This window comes from Pezoporus wallicus, unplaced genomic scaffold, assembly GCF_028554395.1.
Source record: "Pezoporus wallicus isolate ANWC-B61680 ecotype Strahan unplaced genomic scaffold, APGP_CSIRO_Pwel_v1 contig_1876, whole genome shotgun sequence".
Taxonomy (NCBI): domain Eukaryota; kingdom Metazoa; phylum Chordata; class Aves; order Psittaciformes; family Psittacidae; genus Pezoporus; species Pezoporus wallicus.
The window spans coordinates 681,900-705,344 of NW_026638337.1; the positions used below are offsets into that span (position 1 = coordinate 681,900).

Sequence of the window (23,445 nt, forward strand, 5' to 3'; positions counted from 1 at the left end):
TTTTAGAAACAGAAAAACAACAACAAACAAACAACCAATCCCAAAACCAAGAAAACCAAAACCACAAGTGAGGAAAGCAGAGTCTGAAAGCTCAGCAAACAAAACAGCAACATATGAAAAGACTAACTGTAAGAGATATGCCCTTCTCCCTATATACCCACCCCCCTCATCTCTGGATTTCTTTTCAAGTCATAAATTTAATCTGTAGATATTCAGTTATTTTGGCCGTTACAAGAGCTTATCAAAACCAGGGCAAGGAAGTGAGCTTTCCTGCCACAGTGAGTACAAGGATCTATCAGCTGGCTCACTGCCCCCAAGCTGCACTGCCCAGTGCTTACCAATGATGAAGGTTGAGATGTTCACCACCGAGCCAGAGAATTTGGAAGGGTCCGAATTTGGGGGACACAATATGGCTTTGAGGGAACACTTCTCCTCCTCCTCTGGCAGAAATCCAGCCTGAGACTCAGTGGTGCTCACAGACTCATTGTTATCTGTCTCCTCTGTTGTCCTAGCCATCTGGTATGCCAAATTAGGCTGCTCTGGCTGATACCTAGGAAAAGGGAAATGAAACAAAGAGCATATTGGTTTGGCACAGGGTACTACAGATAGTCATGGCTATGCCTCAAATCACTCTAATACCAGAATAGGCCCACAGAAGGTCTACACCCTTCTGTTTCAGGGGGGAAATTCTCAGAATAACGTGGTCATGACGTAAGCAAACATGGTCTGCTATTATCACCTACAGCTTGGTTGTAGTCAGTGTTTTAAACTGGACAGTGTTCTCTTCCACAAACCCTATTGACTGTGTGGCCAAAACACGATCAAGTAATAGTGAGGACTAGAGAAGGAAGCAGCAGAGGGACTGGCAGACAGTTGTAACCAGGCTGTTGTGTTATCTGTGGCAGTTCAGCTCTTGTGTTTTGGCATGGAGGTGGCTAAACTAACAGCTCAGCAGATTATCACACCCAGCAACTGCTGATCGTGGTGACATTCCTTGTGTCCCGTCCTTCTCCATCCCAGTGTCTTCTGCTAGCTTATCTGCTGCCACATAGGGAAGGAAGAGGTGAAGAAAGAATAGACAGCACCTCACTCAACAGGGCCCTGACAAAAAAACACGTGGAACCATAAAGAAAAAACCCACTCTTCCAGCCTCAGCTCTCTTTTATAGAAGGTTTTCTCGTGAATCTCCTGCACAAGCATGACTAAAGGAAAGGGCCATTTCGAAAGACACCTTAAAATCACTTCTGTGGGAATGTGTTTGCAACGAGGGCATTTGTGAAACACAGTAAATTGGGAAATGCAGTGAAATCCTTGGGTCCAGCCACAGCAGGGTAAAAAAAGGAAACAACTCAGCTGCTACTTCATTAGGCAGCCAATGGGGCAGCCAAATCAGCTGCCCAGGCCACTACAGGACAGCCTGTTAGCTCTGCTAATCTGCAATGGGGAAAATGCTACACTACACAGCAGCTTGCAAAAGCAAATTAAGAAGCCATTTCCAGCTCTAGGGAGAAGAGGGAGCTGGGAAGTCAGAGGAAAAGTAAGATGGACAAGGAATTTTCAGCAAGGATTTTCAAGGGGCAGAGAGGACAGCACAAGCACACAGCAACCGTATTACAGTACAGTGTTGGCCCTTCACCTGCTGCAAGATAGTTCTTAGTTCAATGCATTTGCTGTGAGCTTGTAAAAAGCCTCCACCTGACTCTGAATGAGTCATGGAACACATAAAGGCATTTTCAGTAACGTGATCTTCAAGTACAGTCATCATGGGTAGAGTACTACATAGAGTAGTCGTCTGTGAGATGCCAAGCAATGAAGATACTCAATTTTCAGCTTAGGCTAGGGAAGCTGTGAGAGCTCAGCACTTCTAAAAGCCATTCACTAGGGTAATGATCCTGCAAACACATACTCATCTTTTTTGCTGCTGTTAGACTTTATCTTGAATCCTCTTCCAAAAGTAAGACAACCTAAAGCTGTATCACCATTGGGAAGGAGTGGTGACAATGAAGGCATCCAGGACCACCCATATCTCACGCCCACCCACTGGCATTCAGGGCTGACCACAGCAGGAGCAGCATGGACCAAGCATTCAGATGACCCCCTTGCAGATCCAAATAGCACAATCTCTCATCAGCTTAAAGAAACAAATTCTTCACATGCTTGAAGCTATAAATGTTCTTGGTTTTACTGGGCCTATGGAAACCATGAGGGCATCTGATCGCTGTGAGGATTTCTGTCTGTGTGGTACAAGAGAGGTGATTTCTACATCCATACCTTAGTACCAACACGCAGGCTGCCACCAAGGAGTAAGCCAGGAGGGTCCCAATGGACATGAGATCCACAAGATCTTTCAAGTCAAAGAGAAAGGCCATTACAGCTGTAAGAGGAGAGGAAGGTGAGAGAGGGAAGAAAAATCAGTTAACACAGCAGAATATGTGCACCACAGGAGCATTAATGACAACACAGCACACATGTGACTCCTGCTCCGTGCTTAGCTTGAGCTGAGGAGAGGCACAACTTCGCACATGAACACCCTGAGACTTGCAGGGATGCAGCACAGCCTCACTAGCTGGAACCAGAGGAACCATTTGCTACAATAAATGCCAGCCTGTTTGTCTCATATGTGTATGACTGCCCAACTACCAACAATAAGCAGGTGTTTAAGCCACAGACTTGTTGCTGGAGTCCCCTGGCATAGCCGCAGCACCCCTAATGCAACAGTTATCTCCTGGAAGTAGCTAGAGGACAGGCAGCACCTTGCTCCAGTGTCTCAGCTCAGCTGGGGCAAAACTAGGCTTGTACATGCAATGGGAACAAGCATCAAGGAGGGAATCTTGAGGTACCATGACTATTATGGAATTTCCAGACAAAGGCATAGACTACCATCCCTCAAGGATTACCTTACGGCGCTTACACACCTTTAGCAGGCAACCCCCGGTTGTACAGAACTTTGTATAAAGGCCTTCAGAAGGAGAAACAAGTGAGCGGAGGACAGACAGCACAGTCAGACACAGAGGTGACACCACCAGTCATACGAGCTCAGAGCTCACGATGGCAGTCTAGCAGCACTCCCCTCCAAAGGTGGCAAGTTCTTGTATCAATGTCTAATCCTGCATTTGCAGGCATCGTAAGGAAGCTGCAAGAAGAGGGTAAGCTGCTCATCCTTGCCATCTGGGAGGTTTAATTCCCATATTCCTGAGGGCTGGGAGAGGGAAGAACAGAACGGCTGCCAGCTGAGACTAACTGATTAACAAATACCAGTGCCACTGGGACCATCTGCCTGTCTCCGGCTGCTCTGGCATCTTCTGCCGAGCTGCTACCCACAGGCAGTGCAGTGTCTTCAACCATGCCAGGCCAGCAGCCACAAGGATGCTGGGCACCCCGACTGCCATGTTGCAGGGGGTTAATTATTTTTAAGGCCAGCAGAGCACCCAGGGAGCAGATAACAGCAATTCTTGGCATGAGATGGGATGGCAACAATAAGCTCTGAGAAAGAGGGACAGCTATTCATGCTCACCCAGCCCCTCCAGTGCATGCCCTGGAAACCCAGGACACTCTCTGGGATGTCATGCTGTGCAATACATCCAACTAATAAGTGGGATAGAGTCAGGTGGACCTAAACTGCTCCTGTGAAGAGCTTATGTGCCCTTTCCACACATTTGCACAAGTCTTTGGACATTACCTGCAATGATTCCTGAAGTCACTGTTGCAATTATTGGAGTTTTTCTTTTCTCATTGACTTTAGCCAAAAATTTAAAAAGAAGTCCATCTTCTGCCATAGCATAAATTATTCGAGGCATTGGAAACATGGAGCCAAGGAGACTAAGGACAAAGAAAGGGGAAATGATCTACTTATATCATCACCTCCTGAGGAGCACAGGCACACAAATGAAAGCAAGTTTATGGCAGTACAGATATAGAACAGGTGGCTTTCCTTCACTTAAGCTTCTTCTTCAAGGGCTCCCCCTGCACTGTTACTGATAGCTAGCAACTGAGGTGCAGCTCTAAGAATCTGGATACTTAAACAAGCCATGGGGCATGAAAACAGCCTGGCTTTCAGGTAGCAAAAAAGCTGTAACTTCTGTGAGCCTCTGTGAGCTGCTTACCTAACTGAATATGTCTAAATTTATCTGAAACAATAGCTTCCAGAGTGCAGAACAGGACATATCTGCCTCCAGCCCGCCCTGCCACCCATCCAGATAGCTGTCCCGCAGACAAACTGGATGTGGTGAGCTCCATACACTCCAGAAGATGCACCTTTCACTACCTGACACAAGCCTGCTCTCTACTCAGCAGGCCACGATGTCTTGCATGCAAACCGTGATTGCACTGTGGAGTTGCCTCCATGACTTAGTCACTCTATCCATATTTATATTCCAGAGATGCACCTGCTGGGTCTGCTTCTTAGGTGGGTGTTTCTGAAGTGATACTGGTCACGTGCAACTCTGAAATCACAGGGTGAAATCCTGGTCCTTTTGAAGTCAATAGGTCCGAATTTCATCCCTGGTTTTGGCTCTCTTGATGCAGCAGAGCACAGTGAAGGCAAAACCCTGACATGCCCCATTTTTTAAAGGAGCTGGAGATACATGTTTGCCTTGATAGATGCACAAAGAAACAGCAGTCTCACCTCGTAGATAGCGCACACAAAGAACCAACAGCCACAGCATAATTGGCTCCATCCCAACCCACATATTTAAAGGCATTGGGTAAAGGGCTATTGGTATCCAGCTGGTAGTAAGGCATCATGAGCGTCAGGGCAGCTGACACGCCAAAATAAGCCACAAAGCAGATGAGCAGAGATGCCACAATGCCAATAGGAATGGCCTTCTGAGGGTTTTTTACCTCCTCACCTAGAAGAAAGAAATATAAACATCAACTAAACAATGAGCAAGAACTTTTTCCCAGCCTAAGGCATGCTGACCAGGGCTTTCAAGGCTTCACAGGCAACGAGGTGTTGTTTTGACTGTGCCACTGCTGATGGCCTGCCCCAACCACTAGGCAAACCAGCCTGTTTGCTCCTACTTCTGCTGCTCCTGTCACTCCTTCTGACAAGTATTTGTGGAGACCTTGTAAACTCAGGCCCAGAAACAATCTGGATTAAAAACAGTCCTTTCCCCAAAAAGGATTATTTTTACCTCCAATTAATCCTGCTATTCCACTGATAGTGCAGTCCCAAGTATTCAAGGATCACAAATGATGGGACAGGAAATTACTGTAGGGCAAATCTATGGGTGACCATTTCAGTCAGCATCTCCACCAGAACTGCTAAACAGGGAACACAACACTATAGGTGTCCAGTTCAAGAGAGAGGCAGACTTTGCACAGCACCTGGAAATCACACAGATCCTTGAAAAACCCTCTTAAAAAAGGACTTCCTTTACTTTTTTAAGGAAGATTTTTTGCCAACTAGGCTGGGATGAATGTTTTTTAAAAAATATCAAAATTCAGGCACTGGTTAATTGAGTCTTCCCTGTTCAACAGAGCCGCCCTTCTCTGAAAGCAAGAACTCCTCAGGTTTGGCTTTTCGGGATGAAAAACCACTAAGCAGAGACCCATACACCTAGAAGTCAAAGGCAAATGAATGTGTTTCTTCTCCAAGGAGAGGCTCTAGGGCTGGCTGGAGTAATGGAGTCAGCACTTCTCAAGCTCCTTGGAGTAAGAGGCAGCACCGCTTTATCTGTCTTTGTGATAATCTCTTCCTCTCTCTGCTCCAGCTTCGAAGCAAGTCAGTTCATGACAAATGGGAAATTAAGGATAATCCTTCCTTTCTGCAGGGAACTGAGATTCTTCTTAGCCAGGAAAAATAAGACAATGCTGATGACTTCTCTCTCAGAAAGAGAGCCTTTGGACATAAAAACTCCTAACTTTGAGGCACAGCTTTAGGCTGCAGATGACTCTGCAGAGGCTCCCTCTTTCTCTGGCTCTTTAAATACTCCAAGCCAGCAGAGCTTCTCCACCTGAACGCACTGAAAAACCCTACTCAAGAATAACCTGTCGATTAAAGCACCACTTGGAGTTAGAGATTCAAACTTCACCAGTTACAGAAGGCATGTGAACCCGAGCCTTCCCTGTTTTCCTAACTGGTAATGTTTTCTGTTTCTGGTCAGTGTCACCAGTGACCACCCATGAGATTGGAGCCTGCAGGCATAGGAGGGAGAAAGCTCATTTTGTGTATTACATGGTCTAGCTGCCTGCCAGAGCAGCTGAAAGTCAACACTCAGGCACCCAGGGACTTGGACACACTCAGCTCTTTGACTATTAGGAACAGCTGAGCCAAAAGTCTATTTTGGGCTGAGGTTCAGAGGGATGATGAAAGCAATACCCTGAATTACTCATTACCTGTGCTGTGCAACATTACTGAAAGCCAACCTACCACCAACCAGGTTCAAAACTGGAATGAAGACACCTTCCCTCTTACCTGTAGTGGCAATACAGTCAAATCCCACGAAAGCATAAAAACACGTGGCTGCCCCTGAGAGGACTCCTTTCAATCCATAGGGCATAAACCCTCCAACACCGTAGAGCTTTTCCTCCTGTGTTTGACTAAAAGGCATGGCACTGAGTTAGAAGTCATCCTGTCTAGGTGGGAGTAACAAAACTACTCATATATCTCATAACAAAATGTAAAGCCGGGCTTAAGAAGAACACACTCTCCCTTTCATATGCTTGCATACAAATACCATGCAAAATACTACAGCCCTACACAGGGCTGAGCTTGGGACTGGCCTGCAACAGCCTGGGGGATGCATGGAATAAAAATGCTTCATGGTTTGTTCCTACCACCTATTTTGGGGGCTGGGTAAAAATAGCTAAGACAAGGAGAAAACAGCATGCATATTAAAATTCCTCTCCTAATATCATTGCATGTGTGTAATACACTCATTTAAACATAAGCTTTTGACAAAGCACAACATGCAATTCTGAAAGCTAAAGACTGAGAAACATGTAAACCATGCCCTTTTCACCTAGGATGGACCCAGACAATGTGTAGGTAAGTAAATATCAGAGATCAACACAGGGTATTGTGACCGTCTAGAATGTGCACAATTCTCCACTCTTAACCTCAGAATTCCCTGTGCCAAGTTTGTACCACATGCTGGTGACACTGAGGGAAGAGAGAAGCCTACATCCCTGATGCTTTGCTGAGCCTCAAAGTTCAATAAAGTCAACAGGCAAACACATATTGGTCCCAGCGCACTCTGGATCAGGACCCCAGATCCATGTGCCTGTGCTGAGTCATGTATAACGTACCCTCCAGTTCAAGTAATTATGTCACTTTTTCAGGGAAAAGCCCTCATAAAGTGAATTAAGGCAACTAACGTAAATCCCAAATCTGCAAGTCTTATCAGGTGTAAGCATCTGAACTCTCCCATAGAAGCTCCACTGAGACTTAGATGTAAACTGACCTGCTACTTGCAGAAGCAGCACAACCCAAATGTGGATTACTCCAGAAATAATGATAAAGTAAAGTAAGCCCCAGACAGGTTTCACAAAAATAGTAAGTGCTGCAGGTCAAAGAGCTACTGTTACACTTTGAAGCTACTGCACTAATTGCTCCTTGCATGGGAATAGCAGAGAAGAAAGAGAGACCTGTCCTATAGAAGCCTGTTCAGCAGGTTGAATTTTGCAGAGAGGTTCAATAAGCAGCCTGCACACAAGCTAAATTTGACCAATGCAACATTTATAAATGTCTTCAGTTTTTGCTAAGCTGTGCTTCCTTGCAGGCCAGGATAAAGGGTTTAGATACTGAGCCAGGACTGAGTTAATGTATGTGGAGATATTTAAAAGCCCTCATTCTGTGTTGTACAGTCTCAAGAAAAAAATGAACAGCCTTGTATCTCTGGCAACCCTTGAAGGATCCTTATAAGAAGACAGGATTTTGGCCAAGTAGCAAAATACCATTAAATTGGATTTGTGATATGATTTCTGCAACTCATTAAAATAATCTGCAACTTGCCCTTCAGGCTGTACATGAGGAAGAAATTCCTTACAAGGAGGATGATGAAACACTGGCACAGATTGCACAGGGAGGTGGTGGATGTGCCAACCCTGGAGACATTCAAGGCCAGACTGGATGTGGTTCTGGGCAGCCTGATCTAGTTGAAGATGTCCCTGCTCACTGCAGGGGGGTTGGCCTAGATGATCTTTGAAGGCCTCTTCCAACACAAACTATTCTTTGATTCTGTGATATTATGATTTTACTGGAGCATCTGGAACAAGGTCTCCAAAAGGTCTAACAATGCCTCAAGGATACTCCCCCAGTGTCCAAAGAAACTACAGAGCTACACCCAGTCATGGCTTCACTGAGGCACCAGGAAAGCCTGGTGTAGCCTTGGGTAAGAAGTTGTCTAAAAACCTTTTTCTCTCAAATTTGGATGCTGTATTTGTCATGAGGCTGGAAATGTCAGTCCTGCAGCAGGGCCCACATTGACACAGCCTATCTCCCAATTTCAGCCCATCAGCACAGATTGCTTTCAGCAAACATACCCACTGAAGCCAGCTTTGCTTCCAAGGCATTTGGCAAAGGAGGGAGCATCCCATTCACCAGTTTTCTAAATCACTCCACAAACTCCCCTACAAAGTTGCATTTGTAAACCTATCAATTTCAGAGCTGAGAACAAATGATCCAACCTACTTGTCTCCATAAGTGCCATGGCTGGTGTTGTAAATGTCCTGTTCAGTCAGCTGCCAGTTTTTAATAGACCCTTTCACGAAGCCTGAGACCATGACGAAGCCAAGAACAAGGATGTTGATGCAGGTGAACACTTTGTTCACCAGGGCAGATTCCTTCACGCCAAAAATTAAAAGCCCTGGGGAAAAAATGGCATAAGCAGTCAGGTATTTCACTACCAGCAGGCACTGGGGACTTGAAGAGATAGCTCAGAGCTGTTCCTGCTGTGCTCTGCCCAACTTACCACACCTCATTTCTCCACAAAGCCAAGTAGTTCAGGTATGTCAGGATTAACTCACTCAGAAGCAGGACAAGGCCTTCAGCCCTGACATTACTACTGTGGGATTAACACACCTTCCCACCCACCATGCCTATGTAGCACATCCCCCTGGTAAAGTGCTTTGCAAACAGCTAAGCTGTTTCCAGTGCTTTCAGTGCCAGTGCTAGTCACCTCATGGCACCATGCTGTGCCAGCTAGCCACAGCCTCAGCTCCACCCAGAGACCAGGTGGAAGCAACCCAGATGGTTTTTCGTGAAAGAACATTATAGTTAAGGTCTTGGCCAAATGCACAAGTTATGAACAATGTTCACTTTCCCTAGAAGCAGGGGAAACTATGGGCAGGGACTGAATCCATGAGGACAGCTACTACTAGTGCTGAAGATACAGCAGAAGGTGGCATCTTGGGAACCTTGCTCCCACTCCAATCAATCAGCAGGAGCTTTGTCAGTGAGTTCAGCAAGAGCAGGATTTCAGCTTGTGATCTTAAGAGCATCCATGCGAAGAAAAGCACGTTTACAGGCTTTGATAACCAGCAACTCACTGACGCACAGGTTGGCTTCTCACAACAAGCAGCTCTGGTAACTTGTGTTTGCTCTTCAGGTGTCTGATTTTTGAGAACCCAAGCTTTTAAGCCAAATCTAAGAAGGTGGCTGAGGAAGAAGGTAAAAAAAAAAAAATCACACTGGCCTGAGGGAGAAGAGAAGCACAATAGGGTGTCCTTACTGCTACTCCAGCAGGCACTTCAAGGGGAAGCATCCTGTGCACTCACCTTTCCTTCTTTTCAAATAGGAAATAAGCTGAGACAGGCACATCAGAGAAGAGTTTGACTGAACTGTGTACCTGGCCCAGGAAAACTTTTAAAGTACCTTGTACAAATCTGAAGTTCAGGACAGTGCAAACAGAAATAAACTTGTAGTGCTTATTACTGGGACTAAAGCTTATTCAGCAGCTTTTGTAGAAAAGAACGGTTTGCATTTATTAAAATCCAGGGAATTTCCACAATGCAGAGGAATAAAGCCACTGTCAATCTGTACAATTTTATGCCTAGGTAGTGCTAAAGTGAGGAGTCCTAAATTTTGTAAATAGTATCTGAGGTGAAAGACCAGATTCTAACTTGAGACCAAAGCAATTCCTACTATATACAAATGAACAAAGAGGAAAATCTCTCCAATTCAGATGTAGCCCTGAAAACAGAGGGCTGCTATTGACTTCAGTAGTCCTTGATATAGTCCTAGATCCAAATGCAAACCCAGATGTCAAAGCGTCCCATGCTTATGAAGCCTGTTCCTGTGAGCCCACCTGTGAGATGCTCATCTTGATCAGGGTGGGAAATACTGGGATAACCTTGTGGGGGTGACACCGCAGCTTTTGTGCTCTGGAAACCACAGGGGGTACATGAGAAGCATAATTTCTTAACTTTGCCTAAATTCGGCTTTGCAAGATCCAGTTGGAACAGAGGTACTAGTTCAGAAGGATTTTCATTTTAAAATTTTCCAAAACTTTCAAATTCTGACCAAAGCCTTGGCACATTTTTAGAGGAAAAAAGGGGACCTGTGTGTTTGTCACACATTTATTTCTCTAGAATCTTGCATTCAATGCTGCAAACTGAAGCCTATACATATTTCAAAAAGAACCCAAACCAAAAGAGTAGTATGAGATGGTTACTGAGTCCCATCCCCCCCCCCCTACTTTCCTAGCTCTGCAAATTGGCAGATTATCAAATGGGGAATAAGGTTCCTTAAATGAATTCTTGTGTAATAGGATTTGTGGAGGGAAGGATTAAACTTCCATACCTGACTGAGGATAACAAGTCATCTTTTCTTTTCTTCCTTATATAAAATTTGATTGAAGGTTTTAAAAGTGGCTCAAAAAATATTGAGAATGCTCCCTTCTAATTAAAAACCTTGTAAACAGGCTATGCTTTGTGTTAACTCCACAGCAACTATATAGGTCAATCCAAAACATGTACCAAAGAAAAAGTCTTCAATGTTGTTCAAAATAAATGAGGACTCTATGCGAAGTCCAAAAGCAAACAACGAAATGACAGAGGAAGGTCAAAGACTCACAGACCCCTGTGAGGTTTTACCTGTTAGGATGGTGATTATCACCACGGCAAAGATGTCTGGGTATTCTGCCAGCACTCCAGGAGCATCCATCTTCATGTATCTTTTGCAAAACTCTTCAATGTGCTGGCCTATGATCTCATCAAACGTCGCACTCCAGGCTCTGGCCACACTCGAGGTTCCTGCCAGAGGACAGAAAGGATGCAGATCCCCCTTTGTGGTTGGCACACGTTCCAAACTGGGGTCACCTCGCAAGGCTTTTTGCCATGGGGGGCCCCAAAGCAACCTTGCATGTGCTTCCTAGCTGCTGGGAGCAACCTTTCCTCTGCAGATCCAGCCCACAGCCTGTATTCAGGCCTGGCATCTGCCTTGGTGGTAAAACACACAGGTGATGGGTCTCATGCTCAGCTGACAAGATAAAAAGAATCCTTACAGTTTGGCTTCTTAGTAAACCCCAACTTTGCCTTTGCTACTGCCTAGACTGACCTTTTCCTTACACCCCCAGCACCCTGAATTTCCCCCGGGCCTGGTAATTTCTGTCACTAGAGAGGTTCAACTGTCACACTGGCAAAAGGCCCTGGCAGCCCTGGGCACTCTGGATCAGGACCCCAGATGCCTGTCCTTGCAGCTCAGGCAGAGGGACCTTGCAGAAGCCAGCTGGCCTCCAGAAGCACGACACTGGAGCACCAGAGTGTGGATCACAACACTCAAGCTCTACAAGCTCTGCACTCCAGCAGGTCTGCTCCAGCCTCCAGAGCTAGAGCTTCCAAGTGGGATAAAGATGTAATTTACAGGTTAGCTGAGTGTAAGTCAGCCCACTGCAGGACAGTGGTGATGATCCCAGCAAGCGGTACAACTGCCTGCAGCAACTGCTTAGACTTACCCCTCCAGGGCTGCTGTTTGCTGTGGTTCCTGAGAGCACCAAACCACGCACAGCTTGCAAGGGTGAGGACTGAACCTGGGGTCTCAGGATGACCAAGACTGGGACATTGTCTGGGCCAGAAGAGTCATTTCAGAGAACTGAAATAGTAACAACGAAGAGCTACCACCAGACAGTGACAGCACTGTGTAAAATAAGTAGGTTTGGGTAATAGCCAACTTCTCCCTCTTCTGCGTGAAAGTAGCTATGGTTACTCCCGAAGTCTAATACATTACACTATATATAACAGCATCTAATTGCAGGATATAATTACTACTGTATGTAACTACCTAGTTAAAAAAAGAGGTTGGTTTGGTTTTGTTTGCAGAGCAATTCCTCAGAGGACGCAGTCAGGGGCCACCTTATATCTAGAACAGTTTGTCCTGACACACTCACCTGCGGGCAGGTGCTCAGGTCTCAACTCCAGCACAGGCAATCACGTCAGACAGTCTCTGCGCTCAGCTACAGCTACAGCCTCTATAGTAGTGGTAGGCAATGCCTGCAGCAAAGCTGGGAACACTCTCCACCCTAATCCAGCTTTGCAACAGTGGGAAAACAAGCTGCAGAACAGACTCTTCTGTTCATACAAAGTGCACAGTGTGAATTCTTTTAAAGAGGTGGGACATCAGAGCCATCAATTTTATCTTGAAAAACTCCACAAGTTACGGTAGACAGACTATTTCTTTAGTGCTGCTTGGGTTTGGGTTTTGGTTTTTTTTTTCTTTTGTCCTGGCTCTAATATTTCATGTCCTAGGACAGGAACAATGAGCTCCTGCACATATTACATCAGATGCCAGTTCCTTGGATGCCAGTTCTATGTAACTGTAAGCTCTTTATCCCGAACACTCTGTAACCAACAGCCTTGAGGGAGTGAAGGGAATCTGACATTTTTCCAACATAGCAGACACCAGGATAAGAGTAACACAGGCACCCAAAGAAGGCTGATCTTACAAACTATGCTGCCATCCTGGACAAAAGCTAAGGCCTCACAGCACACCCATTATACTTACCAATAACATAGGAGAGGATTAAATTCCACCCTGTGACGAAGGCCCACAGCTCGCCCACGGTCACGTAGCTGTACAGATAAGCTGATCCCGTCTTAGGAACCCGAGCACCAAATTCTCCATAGCAGAGTCCAGCCAGCACTGAAGCCAAGGCAGCAATCAAGAAGGAGATAACAATGGCAGGTCCCGCATTTTCCCGTGCCACGGCTCCAGCCAGTACATAGACACCTGCACCCAAAGTGCTGCCTACACCCAGAGCCACTAAGTCAAACGTGTTGAGGCATCGCGAGAGCCGACTGTCTTCTCGAGTGCAGTCCACGTTTTTCCGGCGAAGAAGCTGGTTACCAAAATTGATGATTTTCTGACACTCCATCTTTGTGTCTGGGCCTGCAAGAAAGATGCTGCCATCATTACCTGGACCAGAATACCACAAAACAGCATCACTGCACAGGTACACTGCTACAGCCCTGCTCCATTTCAACAAATGAAGCTTCCCAAGTTCCACATTTTTACATGGCAAAATGTTTTCTTTGGTTTTTCACCTAGGCTTAGCACAGAGAATTAAAACAGACAAAACCAAAGTGTTTTCTGCTTCCTGCTCCCTGTCACACTGCAAAGCCTGTGCGATCCCAGGAAAGACACAGCACTCCACCCCAGCTCCTACCCTGCTCCACTACCACCCAGTCCACAGACAAGTGGGCAAGCCAAGAACACAAATCCCATCTTCTGGATTTCAGAGCAACTCTCTTGGACTGGAATGTATAAAGAAGTAGAAAGAGAGAGATGTACTTTTAAAAAGAGACATACATTTTTTAAGTCTCAGGGTGAACGAAGTATTACATCCCAGAATAAGGCATCACATGTGCTACTACTGTCCCTGGAACACAACACAACCACATACTGCAGTCAGTGACACCAGCTGCCGTCAAACAGACCTGCTAGGACATTTCCCCTCCTCAAGCTGCAGCCACAGGCAGTAGCACAGGCTGCTGTGGCCTCCAACTATGCAGGCTGAAACAGGTATCATTCAGGAAAACAGACACACAGAATCGAGTTTTAACTCTGTTACACCAAGCAAAGGCTCAAGCAACAACTGAAGGGAGAGCACAGCAGGGCTCCCTGAACAACCCTGTCCCACCCAGAACAGCACCGCTGCAGGGTCCCACTTCAGGAACTGCACTATTCCTGTGCACGGACCCGCTGGCATGGCCAAGCAACAATGTGCACCGGCATCAGCACACGTGCAGTTCATATGCAGCTCACCTGCTTGGGACTTTATGATGCGATTAGCAGCAGGAAAAGCAAATCCCTCTGTGTGGAGGGATCCCTTAAGAAATCCTTCTGGAGTCTCTCTTCCCATGAGACACATATCTTGCAGTGCTACACCAAGGGAAGGTTTTGTTACGTAACTCATCAAGCCTACAAACTGGACCATCTGCACAGGTAGATGCAGACAGTAACAGCACCTGTTAAAAGCTACAGTCAGTCAAACCAGGACAGCCAGCAGTGGGGTCATCTCCTCCAGGACATCTGTGGAATCAGTGCTGTTAGGGAGTCTGCCCCTTTAAGATTTATGTCCTTGCACACAGCACAGGTATAGAAGCTTTGTCTTACTCTTTCTGAAAACAATTAAGTTTGGCGCTTCAGAACTGTCCTTGCCTTTAGAGAGCATCTAGAGGGCTCCTCCTCACCTGAATCCATGAGCACAGCAGGAGTTCTTTCCTTTTACACTGCCAAGTCTAGCCCCAGTTGTCACAGGCAGCTATGGCGTAACATAACACCTTTCCTTCAAGATTTCCAGGTGCCTTAACTCCACTGTTGGAAAGCTCCACCAACACTCTGCTACTCTCCAGCCAAATGCTTTGTTAGGCAGCGTTTACACACATGATCCTGTGCCAAGAATGGACTTTCCCCACTTGGGTCATTACACCAATGTATCTTTAGAGATGAGTCACAACATTAGACTTCGTATTACAAAGGAAAGGGATCTAAGCCCCAAAGACATGGACAGTCCCTTGCCCTGTGTGCAGCTGTTCTCTGAACCACCCTCTGAGCAGCAGTATATCCCATTAGCACCCTTGTACTTGTTGCATCAAGAGGAACCATCAGAAGAAGCAAAAAAAGCATCCCAAGAGCAACTGGTAAGGGCCCCAGTCCTTTACTGATGTCTGTTTTCCTCTCCAAGTCCTCTCTCCATCCTTTGTGCCCCATGCAGTTTCCTGCTGTCCTGGGTTCAGCAGTAGCAGTCATTTTTCTCCTTCTTAGTAGCTGCTGCAGTGCCGTGGTTTTGACTTTCAGCCTGGGAACAGTGCTGATAACACCATGTTTTTAGTTGTTGCTCAGTAATGTTTACTCTGACCAAGGACTGAGTCTCATGCTCTGCCAGGGAGAAGGGGAAGCCGGAAGGAAGCAGAGACAGGACACCTGACCCAAACTAGCCAAGAGGTATTCCATACTAGAGCACGTCATGCCCGGTATATAAACTGGGGGCAGCTCACTGCTCAGTCGGGCTGGGTATCAGTCAGCAGGTGGTAAGCAGTTTTATTCTCTTGTCATCTTATTTCCCTTATCATTATTATTACTGGTGGTAGCAGTAGTGGTTTGTGTTATACCTTAGTTACTGGACTGTTCTTAACTCAACCCATGAAAGTTACATTCTTTCGATTCTCCTCCCCATCCCTCCAGAAGCAGGGGGGCAGGGGGAAGAGGGGGAGTGACAGAGTGACTGCATGGTTCTGTTTTACTGCTGGGCTTAAACCACACCACCTACCAGTCCTTATCTTAAACAACCTGGGGTGTGGCACTGCATCAAGAGTTTTACTCAAGATAAAGGAGAGCTATCACTCTTCCTTTTAACCCTAAAAGTAGAAAAAGCCACAACAGTCTGCCAGCTTCCCTGTGCCTCTTATCAAATAAAACTGTCAAGTGAATCTGCCCATCTCTCATAAGTAAACTCACTTATCTCTTGGCTCTTCTCCAGTCAATGGGCACCACTTCCTATGACAGGGGTTTCACTTTGCTGGATCACCAGATCCTGCCCCGGTTCTTTCTGATTACCTGTCCCTAACCCTCCTATGTGCTGCTCCCACTAACTGCAGCCATTTTCCTCAGCCCACACTCTGCCATCCCACCTTCATCCCAGCATCATCATACTCACTCAGAATTGGGCAATTGGATAATACAATGCTCTCCACAGGTAGGATGTTTCCATAGGACCTGCTGGATCACTCCTAATTCACATACACAGAAAAATATGTTCTTCATCTTGAATGGGCCTCCAGTGGAGCTAGCCCAACACTTGTGACATGCATCAAGAAGCTTTGAATGTCCCTACAGAGCCATACTCCAACCAAAGATGACAGGCAACCGAAGCCAGAGTAACAGAGCTGGTGCTGACAGCAGCCTACCATACTTTTACAAACCAGATTTGGCTTCAGACACCAAAATCACTACTTGAGTAGGACTAGATGCCATCTTCCATCTCAGATTGCATCCTGTAGCTCCAAGAAGACCCAGCCTGATATTCACACTGCAGCATTTAGCCCAGCTTTGGCAGCAGGGCCTTAAAACGTTTCTTCATTAATTATGGAAACGGATAAAGGTTCTTTTATTTAGATGCAATGTTGGAGTAAGGCTTTCACTCTCCAATGAATAGTGCCTTGTATACCAATAATGGGCCAGTAGTATACAGCACACTCTAACATCAATAGCATGCTGAGAATAATGTTTAGGCAAAAATATTACTAAATGCAATTTATAGTATGGTCAAGTGAGACTGGTACTTCATCAGCTCTGGCTGAAACCCAGTGTAAAGATGGGAAAATACATGTTAAGAAACTTAATTGAGTAAGCTCTTAAATCCAATGCTTCAACTTTGTCACCACAGCATTAACTACAAAATAAAAAATCCTCTTCACCTTTCCAAGACACCAATCATAGCACTAACTTAAGTCCTTTTCTCTTGGCCTTATGCTAACTCCCCTACTATGAGAAAGTAATTACAACTGCAGGAACAAGGCTGAGGATTTACAAGTCTCACCGTGTCAGGAATTTTCTCCTCCACCAACAGCACTCAAACATTCTCCTGAGAGACATGGATTTAGACTAATGAAGAAAGGCAGGTTTCAGGCCAATCTTATAAAATCTCATTTGATGAACCATGGGAACTCCCAGCACACACAGAGAAGGGAAACTATCTTCTCCCTTCAGTAAGCGGACAGACCTCTTCACCCACGTGAATTCATGTCGGTTTACTCACGCAGTTTCTCCAACTCTACCCAAACCTGTTTCTTCAACTCTACCCAATCCTGTCAGCCAGGATTGCTTTCACTGGACACCTGCCCCCTCCCCAAAGCAGGGACAAGGCAGTCCTAAACTTTGAACTGGGATAAGGTGACGTGGAGAGCAGTGCACTGGAGCATCTCCTATGAATTTCAGTGCTTTCTAGGACAATACAAGCCCTAGGCTTTGCTTAACTCCCACCTGAGTGATGCAGAGGTTCCACTAATATCTGTGTCCTACAAAGACCACAGTAACTGGGCTAACTCATCCACCACTGCCTGGCGGTGGTGGTGGTTTACATTCAGTCTGGAGCTCCAGGAAACGGGGAGGATCCCAGTGCTGTGCACCAAGAAAAAATGCTACAGAAAAGACAAAAAAAAGCCCTCCAAAACAAAACAAAGAAGTCCTCGCCATAAACTGCAGCCAACTATGAACAGGATACCCACAGGAAATGTGTTACTGGATTTATTTTCCAAAGTTAGTGTGAAAGTCAAGACCAGTTTAACTCAGACCAAACTCTGGATTTCAGGACAAACACGGGTTTATTCTGCACTACAGAAACATCAAGAAATGCCACAAGACTGGTGAAAAAGTTTACCACTTGCTAAGTCAATATTCATAGCAGGGTTTAGACATTCAATGGCCTGAACAGAGGAGTTAGAAGCAACACAGAATACAGTGATGTCCCAGCTGAGGCTATTAATGAAGACAGAAAATGGAAAGGAGGTAGAGAGATGCCCCAGCTCAGAAAGAAGCAAGATCCAGGGAGGTCTGCAGGGATGCAGTGCAATCAGCAGGGCTCGCCTGCCCTTTGCACAGAGTCCCTGGGTAGGCCCAGATGGACCACTGGGGCTGAGCTGGACCAACCACAGAAGACCAGAGAAGAGATCTTCCTAAGACATTTCACCATGCATAAGGTCCAGACCTCCCCAGATCACAGTGACTTATCCATTATTTTGTGCTCCTCAGGGTTTGCACATCTGAGTTGACATCAGTGTTGCTGAGCATACAGGGTTTCATCCTACTAGGTGCTGAGCATTTTTTACATGGAAAATCCAGGTGAGGGAGAAGAAGTGATTCAGAGCAGCCCTGTGGAGAAGGACTTGGAGATGTTGGCTGATGAGAAACTCAACGTGAGCTGGCTTCAGTGTGTGCTCGCAGCCAAGAAACCAACCATGTCCTGAGCTGCATCAAAAGGAGTGTGACCAGCAGGTCAAAGGAGGTGATCCTGCCCCTCTGCTCTGCTCTTGTGAAACCCCACTTAGACTACTGTGTGCAGTTCTGGTGTCCTCAGCATAAGGACACGGAGCTGTTGGAACAAGTCCAGAAGAGGGACACAAGGATGATCAGGGGGCTGGAGCACCTCCTGTATGAAGACAGGCTGAGAAAGTTGGGGCTGTTCAGCCTGGAAAAGAGGAGGCTGCATGGAGACCTCACAGCAGCCTCTCAGTATCTGAAGGAGGCCTACAAGGATGCTGGAGAGGGACTCTTCATCAGGGACTGCAGTGATAGGACAAGGGGTAATTGGTTCAAAATTAAAGGGGGCAGCTCAGGTTAGATATAAGGAAGTTCTTTACTGTGAGGGTGGTGAGGACTGGAATAGGCTGCTCAAAGATGTGGTAAATGCTCCATCCTTGTCAGTGTTCAAGGCCAGGCTCTACAGAACCTTGGGCAACATTGTCCAGGGTGAGGAGTTCCTGCCTGTGGCAGGGGGGTTGGAACTACATGATCTTAATGTCCTTTCCAACCCAAACCATTCTATGATCAATGTGTGGGTTTCTATCATGCCCACACAATGGGAATGGGGCTAGCCTTAAGAGCCTGATAGTACTAATGATACACCTGCTTGCAGTGCGTAAGTGACCCACTGCCCCATATATCACAAAGTGCCACAGACAGCCTGCTCTGTGGGAAACAGAAGCAAAAGGCAGAGGCCAGGCTGTGCAGTGTGACATTATCCTTGTATAGGAAGTGCCTCCAGGTAGAGGTGGATCAAGGTTCCCTGCAGTTGAGAGCCACACTCAAGATCTAGGTAGCAACTTCGTCCTGCCCAAAAAGCATCCTCAGAAGGTCTGAGCATCTGTGTTGTGAATAAAATACCTCCTAACAACATGCAGATAAAAGACAGGGCACTGCAGCCATGTTCTGCATTGCTCATACACAGCACTGTCCTTCATCACACAGGTGACTGATCTTCATCCTAAACATCTCTCACATGTTTTTGTTGCTTTTGAAACAGCAGGTACCAAATCAACCTTTCCCTTTCAATTATTTTCAGCATAGCTTGGCAAAGAGACCTTCAATAAAAGACAGGTGGGATTTTTTGTCAGGAGAACAATCTTTTGGTTTAGTACGATGCAGTATAGGGGCCATTCATTACACCTCTGCCCAAAACCTTTCCTCTGCTAGGTATCATTTGTTATCTTTGCACTTGTATCAAAGGGTGATTTTCACAGAGATTATTATTTTTCCCTCCTTAGAAGTTGGATCCGGCTGTGACCTCACTTTCTGAAACAGGCGTTCTTGCCTTTGAAGTAAGGAAATATGTTCCGGGCTGGTTCCTCTCACTCCCACTCCCAACCATACTTGAAACGATGAGCCTTTTTTTGAATGTACAATCAGTATTCCTGCAGCATAACACAGTCCTGACCACATAAAACAATATAAATTATTCCAGGAACACTACCATATTGTACATAACCACCTTCAAGCTGAGGAAACTTGATCTGAATGCTAGAAACACTGATCTGAATTACAGACTAGCTTTGCTCTGCACACACCTAGCTCTCACCCCTACTTTAGCTCCAGTTTCTCTGATGAGAAACACTGCAAGCCCTGGCTGCTCAGGCCCTGGGTAGGAAATGGCTTCACTCCAAGACTTTGGGCACCTTCAGGAGCAGAGGAGGCACCTTCATGTTTCAGTCAGAGCCGAGGGCTTTGAGACCAGCGGGAAGCAATGACACACCTAGATAACTTAGCAGGGTGTACTCTGGGGCAGGGGCCACATCCTTGGGTGAAATCCTGTCCCACTGAAGTCAATGGCAAAGCTCCCACCAACTTCAATAGGGTCTAAATTCCACCTACTGCTACTGGTCCTTGTCTTTTATTTAAAGTGCATTTTATGTTTGTTACTTTTGTTCCCTGTCCAAATTCTTGTTCCTTGACTGCATTGTATTTTCAAATAAAATAAGATATTCTTCCTCCTCTTATCTAATGGTTAACATACCTATTATATCAGGTTGATAGATTTCCTTCCCGATTAACAACATTCTAAAAAGGGACATTCTCCAAAACAATCCCGTAAGAAAATAAGCAATCTTGCATCTGGTTAACAGCAAACCGTAAACTGTAACAAACATCTGTGCTGCTAAACATAAAACACCACGTGTAAAAATAAGCTGACAGGGCACCATTTTACATAAGCAGTACTATCACTTCCTAAACAACTACAATTTGTTTCAGCTTCTGAAAAAGCACTCCTTACCTATTTCAAGGCCTTGCTGCTTCTGAGAATTTTCTTCTTCTTCTTGCAGAATTAAGGACAGAACAAGGACTTTTTCTAACAAGGACAGGAGAAAACCCAAGCCTGACCCTGCTGCAAGCCCCATGAACTCCCAGGCACGACCTCAGAGGAAGCAAGAGCAGAAATCCTCATTCAACATTGTCCCATATATGCTAATATCCACTTTGAAACCTCTACTGCCATCTGTACCCTTCTCAAGGGTGATGTCCTCTGGACAGTCATTTTCCCTCAGCATCCTTTCAGTCTTCAACAAACGGATCACCCAAACAGCTGTACCATCAGAGCTATTAGGTTGCAGAACAAAAATCTTGCGCTTATGCCATGCTGGTATGCTGGCAAACAACACAGAACGGGTCTTGCCCTCTATTTTTAGTTTAAAAATAGGTCAGCTCACTGAAAAAGCATGTAGTGGTGATGCCAACTTTTTGATCACCACACTGATAACAAACCCATTGGGAAGCCCTTTCCAGAGGGCTCATTTTGGTACTTCCACCCCCAAGGGGGGGATGGACATTCTCATTCAAATGGACATCTGCATTTACCAAGGTATCTCCGGAGAGGCGCCTTCAGCACCGCAGCGTGGGGAGACCGCAACGCCCAGGAGTCTGGTTCCTGAGCCCCCAGAGCCACCACGGGCGCCCCGAGCCCTCCCCACGCCCTGACCAGGAACCAGCAGCGCCGCTGACGCCGCAGCGCACTCACGCGGGCGGCGCAGCAGGGACGGCACCGCCCCGAGCGGTAAACGCGGCCCGGGAGCGCGGGAGCGGGCGCGGGCAGGTGAGGGGCAGGGCCCGGCACCCCGCACCCCGCACCCCGCAGCGAGGAGCGCAGCCCGCGCTCAGCCGGACGCTGCTCCGGGATAGCAGCCTCGCGGCAGGAAGCAACCGCAGGCCTCTCTGCTGGCCAGGGGGGACGTGGCGACACGCACAGAGGTCCCCCATACCTGTCCCGGCGTCTGGCTGTGCCAGAGCCTGTCGGCGATGTTAGGTGGTGGCTGTGCAAGATGTCAGCAGGTTGATGATGTGCTCCGCATGGTGGCAGAGCTGTGGGAAGAGGTGGAACAGCCAAACGAATAAGGAAATCTGAGCAGGAGACTGACTGGTCAGAAGCAAGCCTTTTTAATCCTTGGAGAAGTCACGAAGGTCAGCAAAACCCCCACCGTAGACTTCCAGAGGGCTGACTTTGGCCTGTTTAGGATGCTGGTTGGTAGAATTCCTTGGGAAACATTACTGAGGGACAAAGGGGTCCAGGAAGGCTGGATGCTCTTCAAGAATTATATTCTGAAGGTGCAGGAGCAGGCAGTCCCTATGTGTCAACAATCAGACCTGCAGGGAAGAGACCAGCCTGGCTGAACAGAGAGATAGTGCTGGAACTCAGGGAAAAAGAGAATTTATCACCTGTGGAAGAAGGAGCCACCACCCCATGAAAAATACCGGGATGTTGTTAGGTTATATAGAGAGAAAGTTAGGATGACAAAGGCAGAGATGGAACTGTGATAGAACAGAGAGATAAAAGATCGTAACAAATACTTTTACAAATATATTAGCAATAAAAGGAGGGCCAAGGAGAACCTCCACTCTCTACCAGATACCAGGGGAACCCTAGTGACTGAGGATGAGGAAAAAGCTGGGATACTTCATGCTGCCTTTGCCTCAGTCTTTTAAGTCATGCCAGCCATCCTCAGGCTACTCAGTTCCCTGAGCTGGATGGCAGAGATGGGGAGCTGGTTGAAGTCCCCATAATTAAGGAAGCAATGGTTAGCGACCTCTTGCTCCACTTAGACGTATACAAGTCTATGGGTCCAGATGGGTTCCACCCAAGCGGTGAAGGAGCTGGCAGAGGAGGTCACTAAGCCGCTCTGTTATCTGTCAGCATCCTGGTCTAGTGGGCAGGTCTCAGAGGATTGGAGGTTGGCCAACGTGATACCTCTCTAAAAAAAGGGCAGGAAACAAGACACTGGAAACTACAGGCCTGTCAGTCTGAGCTCAGCGCTGGGGAAGGACATGGAGCAGATGATCCTAACTGAGGTCGTAAAGCATGTGCAGGAAAACGGAGGGATCAGGCCCACTCATGTAGGGCAGGTCCTGCTTGACCAACCTGATCTCCTATGATATGGTGACCCGCCTGGTTGATGAGGCAAAGGCTGTGGTCATTGACCTTAATTACTTGACACTGTCTCCGACAGCATTCTCTTGGGAAATTTTCTTTTCATTGCCTGGATTAGGTATATTCTTTGCTGGGTTGGAAACTGGCTGGATCACTGAGCCCAAAGAGTGGTGGTAAATGGCATCACATATAGTTAGCGACCAGTCACTAGTGGTGTCCCTCAGGGCTCAGTGTTAGGGCCAGTGTTATTTATTATCTTCACTGATGATCTGTATGAGGGGATTGAGTGCACCCTCAGTAAATAAGTGAACACCAAGTTGAATGGGAGTGTTGATCTGCTGGAGGATAGGAAGGCTCTACAGAGAGATGTGGACAGGCTGGATGGATGGGCTGTGGCCAGTGGTATGAGGTTCAACAAGGCGAAGTGCCAGGTCCTGCATTTGGGTCACAACAACCCCATGCAATGCTACAGACCTGGGGAAGAGTGACTTGAAAGCGATTGCATTATACATTTCAACATACTTATCTGAGCATGTATAGTACCTTCTCTCCCCATGTCATTTACCTAGAACAAGAAACTTCGAAGTATAGTAAGCTC

At 46.5% G+C, this 23,445-nt stretch overlaps 1 protein-coding gene across 5 annotated transcripts in view; it reads right to left on the reverse strand.

The window, feature by feature from the left end:
- Positions 1 to 23,445, reverse strand: part of SLC7A1 (solute carrier family 7 member 1) — a 57,179-nt gene that overhangs the window by 26,908 nt on the left and 6,826 nt on the right. For all 5 annotated transcript variants that reach the window (XR_008972284.1, XM_057410389.1, XM_057410388.1 and 2 more), the window contains exons 2-9: positions 12,941 to 13,324; positions 11,035 to 11,193; positions 8,633 to 8,807; positions 6,416 to 6,540; positions 4,625 to 4,847; positions 3,680 to 3,819; positions 2,272 to 2,374; positions 339 to 550 (exon numbers count right to left, since the gene is read on the reverse strand). Coding sequence is in view for 4 of the 5 variants with exons in the window: in XM_057410389.1 (XP_057266372.1) it covers positions 339 to 550; positions 2,272 to 2,374; positions 3,680 to 3,819; positions 4,625 to 4,847; positions 6,416 to 6,540; positions 8,633 to 8,807; positions 11,035 to 11,193; positions 12,941 to 13,310 (1,507 nt within the window). In the remaining variant the exon portion in view is untranslated. The remainder of the gene's footprint in view (positions 1 to 338; positions 551 to 2,271; positions 2,375 to 3,679; positions 3,820 to 4,624; positions 4,848 to 6,415; positions 6,541 to 8,632; positions 8,808 to 11,034; positions 11,194 to 12,940; positions 13,325 to 23,445) is intronic.